The 17,027-nt window shown below is 38.4% G+C and overlaps 3 protein-coding genes across 4 annotated transcripts; 2 read left to right on the top strand and 1 right to left on the bottom strand.

Annotated features, from left to right (window-relative positions):
- Window positions 1-852: 852 nt before the first annotated feature.
- Window positions 853-4,284, top strand: LOC121741446 (beta-glucuronosyltransferase GlcAT14A-like). 2 transcript variants are annotated; one of them, XM_042134204.1, is made up of 5 exons: window positions 853-1,003; window positions 1,565-2,140; window positions 3,211-3,286; window positions 3,373-3,488; window positions 3,615-4,284. In XM_042134204.1, exons 2-5 carry the CDS (start codon window positions 1,570-1,572, stop codon window positions 4,127-4,129), a joined length of 1,278 nt encoding a protein of 425 aa, XP_041990138.1. In that variant the 5' UTR covers window positions 853-1,003; window positions 1,565-1,569; the 3' UTR covers window positions 4,130-4,284. The 2 variants fall into 2 exon arrangements, with proteins under 2 accessions (XP_041990138.1, XP_041990137.1); XM_042134203.1 differs by having other exon boundaries at window positions 876-2,140.
- A 127-nt stretch (window positions 4,285-4,411) lies between these two features.
- On the bottom strand, window positions 4,412-8,102 carry LOC121741445 (probable galacturonosyltransferase 10). The gene is made up of 2 exons (XM_042134202.1): window positions 7,578-8,102; window positions 4,412-6,070 (listed from the first exon to the last, which is right to left on the bottom strand). The coding sequence occupies exons 1-2, from the start codon at window positions 7,728-7,730 to the stop codon at window positions 4,619-4,621; spliced, it is 1,605 nt and encodes a 534-aa protein (XP_041990136.1). The 5' UTR covers window positions 7,731-8,102; the 3' UTR covers window positions 4,412-4,618.
- Window positions 8,103-8,322: 220 nt separating this feature from the next.
- Window positions 8,323-9,886, top strand: LOC121742665 (F-box/kelch-repeat protein At3g23880-like). Its single transcript, XM_042135871.1, has one exon. The coding sequence runs from the start codon at window positions 8,388-8,390 to the stop codon at window positions 9,558-9,560; it is 1,173 nt and encodes a 390-aa protein (XP_041991805.1). The 5' UTR covers window positions 8,323-8,387; the 3' UTR covers window positions 9,561-9,886.
- The last annotated feature ends 7,141 nt before the right edge of the window (window positions 9,887-17,027 follow it).

Here is a 17,027-nt window from a genome sequence, read left to right as displayed (position 1 = left end):
CGGGTAGGTTTCATTCACGTAATATAATAATTTACATGGCATACTGCTAAAAAATCATGATGTTTTGTCAAATTTTAAACTGTCCCACAAATTTGAAAATCATCTAGAAAAACCCATGGAATTTTGATATGTTCTCAATTATCCATGATGATTTTTTTGTGAACTTGTATCGAATATGACATGCACAATCAAAAAATTATGTATGGACATTACCATTAATTAATTGGTCAATAATGTTTATTTATAAAAAACAACATTGTTTTATTGAAATATATAAATAATAAATTGCACGTAGAGGAATAGAATTTTTCACCATCTAATCATTGCGAACAAATCCAAACTATATAATTTTTCTGACTTGTTTTCAAAATTGAAAGACGGACTAGAATTGGACTGAACTTTTAAATGTTTTTCTCCTTTTATTTACCCCTAATTTGCTAACCATGGAAAGAAATCAAATTTAAAAGAGAGACATTCAAGCTAAAAGGCATTGATGTATCTTTTCAGAGGATTAAATGGGAAAAAAGAATTAAACTCAACAAAAAAACGATCGTATCTATTGTTGAACAACATTTGATTATAATTCACATTTTTAATTCATGGTTGGTAGCTTAGTATCGATGTCATAATAAAATCTAACAGTAAATGTAATAAATTTTCTTGCAAGAAAACACTCTCTTTTCATAATCAGTGACAATAAAAGCAAATAGTCGCAACAAAGAAAAAGTGAAAACAGAAGCCATTTTTCAACGTTAGTCAGGAATTTCGTGACTAATTCAGCATCCTAATTAAGCCATATTTTATAACCATTAGAAAAGCTGCACAAATTTAATCGAAACAACTGAATTTAATAAGTATTTTGTTAATAATTTAACTCAAAACCACAACTGAATTTAATAAGTATTTTGTTAATAATTTAACTCAAAACCCAAGCAAACCGCCCCCTCTCTTTATCAACGGCAGCAGCTGTGTGATCTTTCATTTCTAGCATAGCATCTCCAAAGTAAGTTTTTTTTATCACTACAGCTAATTTGATCCAAATACTGCATTGTTTCAGCTGATTTTCAAGCGGGAATCCTTCTTGCTTGGTGCAATGTCAAGATTTTGATTTGTTGTAAATGTTTTTGGGAGTTCTTTCTTGGAAAGATTGAATCTTGGGAGAAACCCATTGTGTATCTTCGTTTTAGTGTTTGTAGTTTGGTTGTTTGGTTATTTATGGGTGATTGGATTTGCTGTGAGGTAGAAGGTTTTGGTTTTGATGGCTTTTATGGGGGTGAATACAGATTGGAATAAAGCCAATTTTGAATTTGATTTATTTCTTGAAATTTCTACCTTGTTTTCTTGATTTATGGTAATTCAAGAACCCTTATTTTGCCAACCGTTTTGCACCCTTGAAGAAAAAGGTAGCTCCTTTGTCGGTGGAGATTTGAGAATTTTGAAGCTGTTTGCCCTTTCTGTGTAACTATTTAAGAAAAAAGTTGCAGTTTTTCTTTCCCTTTTCAATTCAAAAAGTGGAGATTATAACAAGAATTGAGTATGAGGAAGAATGCCAATTCTCATTCAGGAAGGATGTTTAGTGACAGAAGATGGAATAAACCATTCTTTGTGAATCTTCTTGTGTCAATCACTCTATTCACCGGAACCATTTTCGGGTTATATCTGTCTCAATACGCCCGGGAGGATCAATTGCAACTCAACACGGTGTTGTTCGAGGATGCTGGGGATTCTGAGGGGTATTTCATAGAATCTGAGCTGAGGAAGTCTTTGGAATTGGTGGAGGTTGCTGGAGTCGAACCACCAAGGCTCGCGTATCTGATTTCTGGAACGAAGGGTGATAGCCAGAGGATGCTGAGGACGTTGCAGGCCGTGTATCATCCCAGGAACCAGTATATTCTCCACTTGGATCTCGAGGCTCCGCCACGAGAGAGGTTGAATTTGACTATGTCGGTGAAGAATGACCCGACGTTCAGCGCTGTGGAGAATGTGCGTGTGATGGCTCAGTCGAATTTGGTGACGTACAAAGGTCCTACCATGATTGCTTGCACTCTCCAAGCTATAGCAATTCTGCTGAAGGAGAGCTTGAATTGGGATTGGTTTATTAATCTGAGTGCTTCTGATTATCCTCTTATGACTCAAGATGGTGAGTTCTATGCCTTATTCGTTCAATTACCGTTATATGCTTACACATTCTTCATACCCTGATATTTTTTAAATGTTTCTAGTTCATTCGGTATAAAATTTTGATGCTATCCGGCCTTGTTTGTCTTCTGATCTAGTGATTATAAAGTAGACGAAAGGGAAGCTTGCTTTTATACGTTTTATGCGCTCTAGTAGTAATTGGCTTGTTTTGGTATTTCAACATTGTATTCATAGATATGGTTGGATCAAAAGAACTACCTTTTAGAATGTTCTTGTTGTTCGCTCTTTAGATATGGTAGCCATATATGAACATCGGTTCGTACGAATCTAGAAAGCTTTGGATTCTTTTTGCACTTATGACTAGTCTCTAGATGCTAATGAAATTTGAATTAAGCTTATGATTCGGGACTATTTCCACTTCGGTGAATTAGGTGATGCGTTTCATTTTCGTTAATGCTTTACCTACTACCTGAAGATGTGACACGACATAGAAGCCAATTCGGGTTAAGTTGAAGCAGAGCTCTGTATTATGAGTTTTCTCCATCGACTTTTTTCTTAAAATAGTACTCCTTTGTAATATGTATTCGGCTTTACCATTTACAGTGAGTTGTATCTTTATCGAAAACTACTGCTGTTGAAACTGAAGACAAATTGTTCTATGCAGAAATTGTTGATAACTTGATATATTAAGCACTGAGTGCTTTCTTTGGTTTTCGTATTGAAATAAGGGCTTGCTAGACTATATCGAGAACATCATAAAGTTCGATTTTTTTTTGCGGGCCATGTCTTCCAATTGCCAGTATCGTAAGTCTGCTATGTTTAGTAGTGTGACACTATTTGTGAAACTCTTGTTTTAAAGATCCTATGTTCACTCACTGTGAAGATATGCTTTGTGTTTTCTCGAACCTGTCTCAAAATAAGGGCTTGTTGTATTGTGTCGTAAACAGCATAAAGTTCGATTTTTTTACGGACCATGTCTTCCAATTGGCAGTATCTTTGAGTTTGCTGTATTTAGTAGTGTCTATTAGTGAAACTTATGTTTTGAAGATCCTATATTCACTCATTGTGCAGATATGCTCTATGTTTTCTCGAACCTGTCTCGAAAGCTCAACTTCATCGAGCACACACAGATCTACGGCTGGAAGCTGTAAGTATTTCGACACTTGAAAGGCTATAGCATGAAACGTTTGATGCAACGAAAATATGACCTTTTCGTTATCATACTTTTTCTAGTAACCAGAGAGCGAAGCCTATCATAATCGATCCGGGCCTGTACTTGTCTAAAAAGTCCGATATCTCCTGGACTACTCAGCGCCGCTCCCTCCCTACATCTTTTAAGTTGTTTACTGGTCCGTTTCTCCATCCTATCCCGTTACTTGTATATAATGTCATGCGTTGTAGGCGGGATCAAGTATTTTTTCGTCTGTTTGTTCGCCTAGTGGTAGTATGGTTAATGCCTCGCGCTTCTTCTGCAGGGTCTGCTTGGGTGGTTCTAACGCGCTCGTTCGTGGAGTACTGCATATGGGGGTGGGACAACCTTCCCCGGGCGATCCTCATGTACTACACGAACTTCGTTTCATCTCCCGAGGGCTATTTCCACACGGTTCTTTGCAACACCGAGGAGTTTCAGGGCAACGCCGTAAGCCACGATCTCCACTACATCGCTTGGGACACCCCTCCGAAGCAGCATCCGAGATCCCTGACGATGCGGGACTTCAACAAGATGATGAACAGCAGCTCGCCTTTCGCCAGAAAGTTCCACAAGGACGATCCGGTTCTGGACAAGATCGACCGCGAGTTGCTCATGCGGACGAACCGTTTCGCGCCGGGGGCGTGGTGTGTAGGCAGCTTGGAAGGAGGAGCCGATCCTTGCGCGATACGAGGCGATGATTCGGTGTTCAGACCTGGCCCTGGCGCTGAGAGGCTGCTAGGGCTCATCAAGACATTGTTGTCTGATGAATTTCGTAGTAATCATTGTTTGAAGCATTGATGAGAGAGATGAGAAGCTGTTTGCAATTTTTCTAAGCAAGTAGTGTTCTTGTTCTCTTCCTAAAAGATGAAGATAAAAGATGTACACTGATAAATTTTTTTTTTATGTATTACAAAATGCTCAAGCCAAAGAGATGGCGGGCTAACATTATAGTAGAAGCATTTTCAATAGAGACAGTAACAAAACTAGGCACATGAAGTTCAAAACTAGGCCAGTAAAGAGATTGAGAATAACATGTGATAAATATATGTAGCAACAATTCTTGGACAGAGCAGAGACAGATTAATTAAACAAGAAACTAGTATATGCTATTGCTTAACATTATATTACAACAATGAACTCAACAAACGTTTGTAATAACTAAAACATCAATGGCTAAAATAAACTTACCCTGCAAGGCTGCTACTGACCATCCCATGTGTACAAAACAATCCGGCTTCAAAACTTGGGTTTTGCAAATGCAGAGAGATCCCGGTTTCTCGAACGAATCTAATGGACGTTGCAGTGCTGCATCAGCGGATGGCTGTAATCGACGTATTTATCCCAAAGAGGCTTGTATTTCTCCATCCCGATCTTCAGCCAGGGCTTCGAGTTCCCGTTGAAGTGCAGGACTGCTCCCTTCTCGATCAAGTGTGGATCGATGTTCGTGTATCCTAGGCCCAGCACATGCCAGGATGGGTTCAAAGGCTCGGTCAATCCGTAGAAGGTTAACAGACCGGGAGGGAGGGTCCCGAGTTTCCAGAGAGTCCTGTCGACGTTCTTTTCCTGCCAGTAGTGGTAGATGCCGGTGACGTTCCTTCTCCTCCATTCGACCAAGTCGAACACGTTCATCCCGAATGCCCAACCACAGGCGTCAGGGTCGAAGTGCTCCCGGATGAGAGGGTGGGAGTAGTTCAAGTACTTGTGGTATCTATGGAACGTCTCCATACACGTCTCGACTGCACCATTGACATTTCCATTCAGGTTGAGCGAGAACAGAGGCGAGAGGTCTTTCTGCACCACGACGTCGTCGTCAAGAAACACCACCTTCTTCAGGGCAGGAAAGACTTCGGGAATGTAGAACCTGAGATGGTTGAGCATGGATAGGTATTTAGGATTCCTGAACTTGATCGGAGTCCGATTGTCGCCTCCACTTCCGGAGAAGTAGTAGCTCTGGGTCTCAGAGTCTTGGAGCTGTTTGAGAACAGGAACATAGGATGCGTTCAACCAGCTAAAGTCCTCGATCTTCTGAACATCGACCGTCACTCCTCCAAAAGTATTCATGGTGAACCAAGCCTTCATTGCTGCATAATTGACTTCGTCGGTCACAAGGTGGAAGACAATCTCCTCAGGATTTTTAGAGTTCAGAGATGTCGAATTCACAACGACCGAAGTGGCAAGGATATTGTCGGAGAAGACACAGAAATGATACAAGTTGTTATCTTTGAGCTTCAAAGCAGTTTGCCGATTCTCTTTCAGCTTCTTCTGCAAATACGCATTTCTAAACCATTCACCCGTCAGTCGAACACCGAGACAATACAAACTCTTTGGGACTTCTTCAGCTGCAATTTGCCCATACTTTGCACTCTTTTCGTTGATCGAGCTCATTTGTTCTTCGAGACCTTGTATCTTGGCCTTCAATCTCATGATCATGGTAGCGCTGTCGTAATGCAGTTGCTGAGCCTGGAAGAGTAGAAGTGCCATATCACGAACAGCAGTTTCTGATTCGCTGATTGTCAGTGGCGTTCGTCTTAGTGCAGCATTAGATAGAAGGATCTGTGAGTTTCGAATCTGGGCACTGAGTTCCCATGCGAATTGCAGATTGTTGCTTTCTTTCGCAATAACCAGAAATCCCTTTGCCAAAGAAATTTGGTCGTTCAACTGCCTCGTTACAGAATCAAGACTTAACATTTCGTCTGTGATGTTAAAGCCTTCCATAAATCTTTCATGCCTAGGGGATCTCTGTATATATAGCATAAAAGGGATATTGACATCAGATTTGCAATAATAAAACCAACGAAAACAGTTAGGAAACTAATTAATACATCAGTGAACTACACAACATAAACGGCTGAATACCAAGAACCTTAAAGAAAGTTCCCTTCGAATAACTTTCCTATGATAGTGCTGCACTAACATCAGCAAACAGTAGAAATCGACACACTATGATCTTTTCAGAAAGATATGTTGAATGCATGTCATGATTAATTCTCAAATACAACAATGACACTCCTAGAATTTCCGAAATTCCTAAAATTAAGATGGCACCAACAAGCATGCCAGCTTTGGTAGAAGTTCACCCGAATCACTATACAGCAGTTAAATTTTGGGACTTATTCTCTTAACTAACAAAAAAATCTCAAGTTATCAACTAAGCACTACTTTTCTAGTCTCCAACTACTCAATTCGGTATAAAGTATAAACCCGACATGACCTGCCCACAAATTTGCTTATCAAATTTGAGATACTCATACACTGAGATTTTTTCACTTTCTGTCTTTAGCTAAACAGTTTCACAAAGGATTGTCAGTAATTTTGCAATCCCGATGAGAATGGCAATGTATGAAAATTTGATAATGTACGTCAAGAAGGTATTTGCCTCAGCATAACACTTAAAAGATAGGTCTATAATTTGGTGTCTTACAATAGATGATCACATAAATTTCCCCTAAATCATCCTATGCTGGCTACAAACTTTCTGCTTGAAGCATTCGAAAACTATAGTAAGTTATGTATCCTATTAATACAGTACCCCTCTCAGTAGGCAACATTAATATCCAACTAAAATATCACCGCTGACATCAACTTTTAAAACCAAAACACACAATCACCATAGTTAGGCATAACACATTTAAGTTCTGACTTTTCTTAACTTCCACATCTTCCGTACATCAGCATTAGACAATATCATCATAACCTCACCAATCCTACAAGTCTAATTACTCAAATTAAACAAGAAATACACTCCAGAACTTCAACACATGGATGAAAATCATGAAACCAGTGCAAGACATCCCTCAAATACGGCCACATTTGCTCAACATCTATCGTAACACGAACCATCTTGGTTAAATTATATCGTAATCCATATACGAGAATCCAGCAACATTTCTAGACTAGAGCAACCAACAGCTGTTAAAAGCTTAACTTCACATAAACAACAACACAATGAATCCTTATGAAGCCGATAAGCCCAAATATCGGCTCAAAACAAGCATAAGAACTTTCTTCACTCTTCCAATTTTGAAGCTATTTATACACTCAGTAACAGAAACAATTACCAGTGCATTTGCATCCATTCCAATAAGCTAGCTCATGCCTTTTTATCTACTGTCAGATTCCCATCAAAATTCAACAAAGTAAAACACAAATTATACACTACAACTAATCAAAGCTCAAAATCAACATAAATTACTCAAACATACTGATAAATCGAGCTCGAAATCAGAAACCAGATCGATAAAATCACCTTGGTATAAACCGATCTCGAAGCGGGCCGCTGGTTCGCGCGTCTCAACACCAACACAAAGAGCAAAATCACAAACCCACAAAGCGCCAGCCACACCACATTCGGAAATTTCCGCCTCACCGGGCGCCGGAAATCCGCACCCCGCCGCCGCATTGACTCGGCGCGAATCGAACCACTCAATCTCCGAAAATGCCCGTCGAATTGCGACCCGGTTAGCTCGGGATTGAAGAAATCGCAGCTCAATTTGAAGTGGGCTTCTGATTCAGCACAGGCTGTAGTGGAAATGGGAAGGGAAGTGAAGGGGAGAGATCTCACATGGCTTTTTATGCGAAAGATTAAAAAGAAGGAGAAGAACAATGGAGTCGAAAATTGGAGAAACCCAAAATAAAGAAATGAAATTTACGATTAGTTTTTTACTACTGTGTGGAGATGAGTTGTCCTCTCAATCCACCATGAAAACCAATTTCATCGTTTTCGTATGCGATTTCTTTGTTTTTGCTCTTTGGTTACTTTTAACAGAGGGATTAGAGATGATGAAATTCACAATTATTAATATTTTTAAACTCATAAAATAAAAAAAAATTGGAAAATATATATCCCTTTAACCTTTATGATTAGGACATCAATTTTCGTAATTAAATTAATTTTAGATTGATAGTATTATCTATGAATATAATGACAATTAGTAATATAATTTTGAAAATTTGATATTTCAGGTAAAATTTAAATAAATAATCATTCTACATGAGTGTCGGTGGATAGAAGACAGATTTCGTGGTAGGGTTTCGTTTTTCCCTCTTTCAGCAAACAATGTCCGACTATTTTCCGGCGGATCTCTGGATCGAAATCCTCCTCAAATTGCCGGTCAAATCCCTAATTCGCTTCACCGCCGTCTCCAAATCATGGAGGTCTCTCATCACAAGCCCCAATTTCACCTCCCTACACCTCTCCAACTCCCAAAAAAATCGCGCAATCCTCCGCCACTACGACGAGCACGACAAGCAAGAGCACTACCGCCTGCTCGAATTCGCCGCTAAAAACGGAGCCTTCGCCATCAATTCCTCTTCCGAGTTCGATTTCCCATTGAATTCCCAAATCGGCTATTACAGGATCGTCGGCTCCTGCGACGGCCTCGTCTGCTCAATCGACGATTTGTTCCTGTTCCCTTCGCAATCCGTTGTTCTGTGGAACCCTTCCGTTAGAAATCACGTGATTTTGCCGCCGGCCAATACCAATCCGATGGAACCCCACGTTGTGGTGCTAGGGTTTGGAATTGGGAATGGCGTGCATAAAGTCGTCCGCATCGTTTACTGCCGGAGACCCTATGATTACGGCTTTGGCGTTCCGCCGCAGGTGGAGGTATTCTCGCTTGGGGCGGCGAATTGGAGAACGGTAGATGGATTTAATATCAAGCTTAGAATTCTTGAATTTATGTGGTCTCAAGTTTTATTGAATGGAATTGTGCATTGGCTTGGCTACGAACCGATTGATGACGATGCTAATAGCTATAATTACAGCTCCCGTAGCTCGATTTTGTCGTTTGAGATCGATAACGAGGTGTTTGGGGAAGTGATACTGCCGGATGTGTTGGCAACAGGTGTAGCTAGCATGTGCCTCTTTGCTAGTGAGGGATCTCTTGCTTTGGTGAATTACAGTGTTGCCTTCGAGAGCAAGGCGTGTGATGTCTGGATGATGAAGGAGTATGGCGTGGGAGCGTCTTGGACGAAGCTGTATAGGATTGAATTGGTTGAAGGGTTCGACAGAGTGGTTGGTTTTAGGTACGGTGAAGCTCTGCTGGCTTTGAATGGGCTGGACTTAGTGGCGTATAATCCGGAGAGTCAGGGGTGTCGGAGTCTTGGTATACATGGAACTCCGAGGTCGTTTTATATTGATAACTATGTGGAGAGCCTTCTCTTGCTCGATGGGAACAGGGAGCCGGCTGAGGAGGATCTGAATAGGGACGTGTTAGAGGGTTGGGTTTAGATTATATCGATGGATCGACAGGCAAGGTTATCCAGTTTTGTTATGCGTTAACTTATGCTGAGAATTGGGTTTGGTTAGTTCTTGAAATTTGAAATACTAGCATTTTTGTGCTTATATGCTTTTCTGTTTGTTTGTTATGAATATGATGATTGATTTAACATAAGTGTGTTTTTGTTAGTATATATTTAGTCATTATATGCTGTAGTTGAATGATCATTGCCTACTTGCTCTGCAACTTTTATGTTGTAAGATGGATAAACTTAGCTTTCTCGGCTTGAATCTTACTATGTCAACTGCTATATATTATACCAGAATTATTTTTTTTAGTTTTTCGGGTTCGCTTTTCCGGATAACCCGGAAGGGTTTGATTTTAGTTTTTAAAAAATCGCTTCTTTGGTTAGCTTCAGTTTGGGCAAAAAATCCAACCGAAACCGATGATCGTCCCTACTGATTCGAATCCGGATTTGCAATCGAGTTGTTTTCATGTTTGCTCAATAAGAATGGTTCTCGTTTACAGATCGCTGATGGTCAACAATATCCTTCTCCATTGTTTTTTGTAACACATAACACTATCTATCTTAGTCATTGTACGTGTTTTGGATTACAATATCATATGCTCCTAGTAAAGAATGTATACGATTTGATATGTTCAATTCATATGGTTTCATTCGATTCTACGAATCATAATATATTGTCACGTCCCACTCTCATTGAGTTGTATTCCTCATTTGATCGTTTCTCAAAGCTAATATATCTTGATGACTTACTTACGTGGCACTATCGGACGTCACCCAACAAGATGTCACGTTTTAGGCATTGAACAACATCATGATATAGTACTAAATGAAATACTTTTATTTATTGGATATGATTAGGGATGTCAATGTAACCCGAACTCGCAGGCCGGCCCGAATAACCCGATAAAAATACAGGGTTAGGGTTGTAATTTCGCAGCCCGAATTTAAAATCGGGTCATTCGGGCTGACCCGTTCGGGTTGTCGGGTTAGGCGGGCTGACCCGTTCGGATTACGGGTCGGCCTGTCGGGTTGAAGGCTTCTGCACAACGAGCAGTTTTGTAACGGTCATAACTTTATCTACAAAGCTCCGATTGAGGCGTGCAATATATCCACGCGAAGCTCTTTCGAAGACGAAGAGAATGATATGTATTAGAGGTTTATCAGACTTCAAAATCGCGAGAAACATTGACTCAAACAAGGCTGCTGCACATACACATATTTTGTGTACATTTTCTAATCCATTTTCTATCATTTCTCAACAAAGATGTAAACATACCAAAATATAGAAATATAATCAAAATCATCCAAGACAACCCTCTAAAACCATGCAAAATCCAAATACGTCAACCGACTATATAAGATCACGAAAAAAATCACTATGTGGTTCATGGATTCATAAATACTCGTATATAAAAGTTTTTTTTAGTATATTTCCAATATAATAGTGCAAAGTGTTTTGACGCCGCTTCGTCATTGAATTATGCGTACTTTGATGATTCTTAAAACAAAGATAAATTATTATTTGACTTATTTACAGCTGAAATAAATTAAATTTGACCAATCATAATTCAAGAAAACTTAGAGTTACTCTAATTAGCTAGCATCTTGATAATTCACTCTTTAACAATTCAAAATATTTTTGTTACATCTACGATGCACCTCTAACATTATGAAAATTTTATTTAATTTTCTACGAATTGATTTATGTTTGAATTTTGAAACAAAGTGTTGATTTATGTTTTAAATACATAAACATAAACATACTATTGATAGATATTTTGTAAATAATTATGTAATGAATAAGTTATTTAAATTTAAATAACTTACTCTTTTTTTAAAATATTAAAGAAAATTAAAAATACGTATTTCATTGTTGAATGATTAATTAAAAATATGTATATAATTAAAGAAAATTTAAAATACGTATTATTTTTTTGAAAATATTAAAAGAATTAAAAATACGCATTGGCCCGAATAACCCGGTGGGTTAGCCCGAAACCCGAAGGGTTAGGGTTAGAGTCGAACTTTTATAACCCGAAAAAATCATAACCCGAATAGCCCGTACCCAAATGGCCCGACAACCCGAACGGGTTGGCCCGATTGACATCCCTAGATATGATTTACATTTGGCTATATTAGAGTGAAAATCATTATCCAACAAATAGAAGTACTTTTAATTTGTTTGTTAGTTTGTTAAGAATTCGCGCGAGTATAGCTGAATCTTCATTCAGCATTCAATTTCATTTCTAGATTCGGTATATCTTTATGTTATTCATCCGTCTATAAATCTTTATATTATCATAAGAGTTATTCTACCTCTTAATTCTAATCACATTTTTACCTTGATATTGAATACATCGTATCGTGTCTAGGCTGTCACTGTATACAAGTTTCATATATCATGAAAGATAAATCTAGTAACCAAATTATACAATTTGGAAACATAAAAATGTTTCAATATATATTGCCAAAAATTATGAAAAATTTAGTTTGAAATATAGTGTAAAGGATTGTGTCATATAGTATATGATTGTAATTATTACATAATCTATATTAATCTTGTTAATATTGGATGAATACTGTTATTTTAACTAAGAATGTTCAATTAAATTTGATTTTCATAATTTAAATTATGTCTATCATATAATTATAAATTATGATAGTGATTTTTAAATAATTTGACTGATTCTTTTGGAATTCAAGTAGTTAGGATTGATCCTGTTGTAATTTGCGATTTACTAATTTACGTGAATTTGAAAAATGAAATTTATTGATTTTTTGTTTAGTACAGTTTTTATCTAATGTTTCTTAAATATGGATTTTAAATAAATTATACAATATAAATTAAAAAATAATATCATTATATTTTATTTTTTTAAAAATCGGCATTGTTTTATTTAAATTTTTAGTTCCATTACTGTATAAAAGTTTTGTATTTCATGAAAGATAAAAAAATAGTAACCAAATTATACAATTGAGGTAATAAAACATAAAATGGCTTCAATACATTTCCAGAAAATTATGAAAATTTAGTTAGAAATTTAAAGGATTCATTCATTTAAATTTTGACTGCAGTTATCACATTAGTTAACTGATTCTCTTACATTATTTGTGTATTTCTGTGAAATTGTGAATCAATTGAATACATTATTTGTTTGATCATGTTACATCATTTAGTCAGATGTGTACATTAATCGTTCAATTTTGATACATCATATTATGTTACATCATTTAGTCAGTTATGGACATTAAATGATTTTGTTTTGATACATCATATACTGTTACATCATTTAAGTAAATATGTACATTATTTATTTCTGCCTCGATACATCATTTAGCAGATGTGTACATTAAGTGTTTTGTTTTGATACATCATATTATGTTACATCATTTAGCCAGTTACATACATTCACTGGTCTGTTTTGATACAACATATGATGTTACATCATTTAAGTAGATATATACATTATTTGTTTCTGCCTTGTATTAATTGTATGGTTCAATAAGAGCCGGAAGTTAAATCAGTTCCTCTAGGATTTAGCAATCCATATGGCTAGAATGTAGTACCAACCCAGTAACACAACATTCAACAAGTGCATCTAGTTAGAGCCATTCCGCTAGGGTTCATTTATCCATTGGGCTAGGGTATAATATTCACAACTTCACGTAGGGGACCTGGGTTGACAAAACTTAGTTCCAATCCCCTAGAGTTTAGCTATTCATAGGGTTATGGCATGGTACAAACCCATACATATAAGTCCGATTTTGACTTTATGTTTGTTATATTCATTATAATTGTAATGTGCTACTATAGTTATTTAATGTATATTTCTCTTACTGAGTAATGTACGAAGATAGTATTTTAATGTATGTTTTTATGATTATGTTTGTGATCAGATGGGCCACCATGATTCGAGAAACTCTCTAATGCTGAAAGATATAGAGAATGACAAGGAGAAGCATACGGGCAAGAAGAAATATTGTCATTTTTTAGTTTGTTTTCCAGATATATTGTTTTTTATACTTGCTTTAAGACATACATTATTTAGTAGTTAAGAATTACATTATTTTGAAGTTATCGCACTTTATAATTTTATCCCTGCTATTATTATGTTATAAATTTACATTACTATATACTTTTGACGCATGGATTGGTAAACCCAAAGGACATATTCAAGTTCCCTTCAACATTATTTTCTGCAAAATGTACATTATTCACAGTGATGAATGTACACTAAGAGCATCTCCAATGGCGGACGTCCGGTCGGACATCCGCGACGGGCGACCGGGACGTCCGCCATTGTGGCGTTTCAACTCGGATACGGACGTCCCGTAAGGACGTCGGATGTCCTCGGACGTGCGGGCGACGGGCGGGCGGACGTCCGCCATTGTGGCGTGGGTCGGACGTCCGGTATATTAATTTTTTTTAAACTCTATATATACGGCTCGTTGAACTTCATTTCATTCGCACCACTTGTGTTAACAAGTTTCTCTCTCTACATCTCTATTTTCAAGTATATCTACAATGGCTAGTGACAGTGATAGCGAGGATGAATTGGAAGTCGCTGTGGAAGGTGCGATAGATAGGCTGCTACACCAGAGGGAGCAGCGGCGGCAGCAGGCGGCGGTACATCGGCCGATCCGTCGTCGAACTATAATACCCCGTGACCACATTGCTGCACATATTCGGTTGTATCAGGACTACTTCGCTCCGCAGCCGCGTTTTGGGGATGCCTTATTCCGGCGACGTTTTAGGATGCATCGTCCGCTGTTTATGCATATCGTGGGTGCTTTAGAGAGAAGATACCTGTATTTTAGGATCAGGGAGGATGCAGCTGGCAAACCCGGACTCACGCCCTTACAGAAGTGCACTGTCGCAATCAGACAACTGGCGTACGGAGGCGCGGCCGACATGTTCGACGAGTACCTCCACATTGGCGAGTCGACAGCCGTCGAGTGTCTGCAGAATTTTTGCGCGGGCGTGAGAGCGATATTCGGTGAGCGGTATCTTCGGAGTCCGAGCCCTGAAGACTGCCAGGGTCTGATAGATATGCATGGGTCGGTGCACGGGTTCCCTGGGACGTTGGGCAGCATAGATTGTATGCATTGGGAGTGGAAGAACTGCCCCGCCACCTGGAAGGGGATGTACACTACTGGCTTCAAAGCCAAGCATCCCACGATGATCCTTGAAGTTGTAGCTGACTACCGGCTGTGGATATGGCATGCTTATTTTGGAGTCGCCGGGTCGAACAACGACATCAACGTTCTCCAGTCGTCGCCCTTGTTCAATGCTCAGTGCAATGGCGTTGGTCCCGCCATCAGTTTCGTCGCCAACGACAACCAGCACAATATGGGATACTATTTGGCGGATGAGATATACCCAAACTGGCCCGTCTTTGCGAAGACAATCAAGCATCCGCTCGGACAAAAGAAGTCATACTTTGCGAGCCGTCAGGAAGCAGCGCGCAAGGATGTGGAGCGGGCATTTGGTGTGCTCCAGAGTCGATGAGCGGTAGTCAAGGGTCCTGCACGGCAGTGGTATATTCCCAACATCGGCGATGTCATGTACGCATGTATCATAATGCACAACATGATTGTCGAAAATGAAGCTGCGGAACTGACTCAGTGGACCAATGAAGATGATACGGGTGCAGGTCCAAGTCACGGCGTGGCCACCGCGAATGTGAATATGGGGGTACCTCATGGAGAGGTCGAGCGGATGCGTGCATTTGCCGACATGCGGCAAACAGATGCCCATGTTCGACTTCAGAACGATATTATCGAAGAGGTTTGGACGCGGAAGGGTTGACGTTGATGTTAGTACTTTTTTTTGTTTTATTACTATGTAATTTTTTTTTCAAATCATGTATGTTTTTTTTAAATGAAGTTGTTAATCTTTCCCGTTCGTATTCGTGTTGAAATTTTATTTCCGTAAACGTACATTGCTTTATTTGTGAATTTATGATTTTTTTTATTGCGGGAAGTCCTAGTGGGAAGGGCGATGGGAAGGGCGGATTGTGAAGGGGATGTCCTAGTGACGTGGCAGTGGGATGGGAAGTCCTAGTGACGTGGCAGGAGGTGTTTTTGGGAAGTCCTAGTGGATGTCCGAGTGGGACATCCGCCCACTGGAGATGCTCTAAGATACTATTTGTACATTATTTACTTTACCAAATCTAAAACACACATAAAACTATTCCGAATTATGCAGACACGTAGCACTGCAATATTTAATTCTGCAATGTTCATAGAGTAAGACTGCAATCTGGTAAGGTAAAAAACAATTACGAATTATGCAGACACGTAACACTGCAATATTCATAGAGTAACACTGCAATATCCATAGAGTAAGACTGCAATCTGGTAACAAACTGAAAATAGAGAATACCAATTTTGCCCTTCAGCGTTTTTTTAACTTCTAATTTAATTAAAATAGGTTGTCACGTGGCAACATGAGAATCACACGATCTTCAGATCTAACAGTCTAAATTAGTGGTATGTTGTTACAATAAAGAGTATTGTCATAATATATATCTATCTATATAATTGTGAACAAGATAGAACCATTCTTAAACGTAGAACAAATGCCAAACGGAGGTCGTTAGATCTTTTAATCCAATGGTGTTGATTTGCACAGCAACTTCCCATTACAACCAAAACTATTATTAATGGGTGAATGCAGAGAAGTGAAAAAATAAAGCATGCATTGACTCTTCTTCGTTTCATTCATTCTTCCATCAACATGTGAGTTTTTTCACATGTTGAGTCCGGAATGTCGTGAAAACATAGTCTAATATGTATGATTTTTAATCTTGACCGTCATTTTTTCCTCATCCAATGAATAAAATATGTAGAGTTCTAGGTTCTACACTTAAGAATGATTCTATCTTTAACGCAACCCATATATATATATATATATATATATATATATAGGATTTTGATCAAAATAAGAATCCATTTAAATCAAGAAATTCAGGCCGAATGTCAACCATGGGATTAGGTGAGATCATCTTAAAATTAGAATATCTAATGGCTGGATTTACTTCTGAAATATTATTATTTTAATCACTAATAATCCTATAAGGTTATTTATGTCATATCATCTAATCGGCTGTTATGGAAAATCCTATAACGTTGCCTCTCACTAACAAATCATCTGCGTGAGTGATGAATCAACATTCCATAACTTCAACTCCTTCATATCTTCTATGTTCTTCACACGATCTTCCATTCATCTTCCATTAAACTTAATTCCAAGGAGATTTATTATTCTTGAGCAATTTCCAAATTTCGTCGCTGTCGTGTTCCAGATCAATCTGTTCCATTTTCAATTCTATACCATCGTCGTTGGCAGATCCCACATATACTTCCATCATTTCTCATATCATTTTCCATTTCAGCCGGCGGTCAGAATCGTAACCTACAATTCTAGTTTATGAATCTTCATTGTATT

The sequence above is a fragment of the Salvia splendens genome, chromosome 7 (assembly GCF_004379255.2).
Source record: "Salvia splendens isolate huo1 chromosome 7, SspV2, whole genome shotgun sequence".
In the NCBI taxonomy this organism is placed as follows: Eukaryota; Viridiplantae; Streptophyta; class Magnoliopsida; order Lamiales; family Lamiaceae; genus Salvia; species Salvia splendens.
Note: the sequence above shows the minus strand (reverse complement) of the source record. Positions and strands in the feature narration are given on the sequence as shown.

What these genes read in the sequence shown, in the direction of transcription:
- LOC121741445 (XM_042134202.1), bottom strand. Translation starts at nt 7,730, where the DNA reads ATGCGGCGGCGGGGTGCGGATTTCCGGCGCCCGGTGAGGCGGAAATTT. An exon ending in CGAGATCGGTTTATACCAAG is followed by an intron (nt 6,071 to 7,577) that starts GTGATTTTATCG and finishes CTATATATACAG; the next exon opens with AGATCCCCTAGGCATGAAAG.
- LOC121742665 (XM_042135871.1), top strand. Translation starts at nt 8,388, where the DNA reads ATGTCCGACTATTTTCCGGCGGATCTCTGGATCGAAATCCTCCTCAAA.
- LOC121741446 (XM_042134203.1), top strand. Translation starts at nt 1,537, where the DNA reads ATGAGGAAGAATGCCAATTCTCATTCAGGAAGGATGTTTAGTGACAGA. An exon ending in CAGATCTACGGCTGGAAGCT is followed by an intron (nt 3,287 to 3,372) that starts GTAAGTATTTCG and finishes TACTTTTTCTAG; the next exon opens with TAACCAGAGAGCGAAGCCTA. An exon ending in ATCTTTTAAGTTGTTTACTG is followed by an intron (nt 3,489 to 3,614) that starts GTCCGTTTCTCC and finishes CTTCTTCTGCAG; the next exon opens with GGTCTGCTTGGGTGGTTCTA.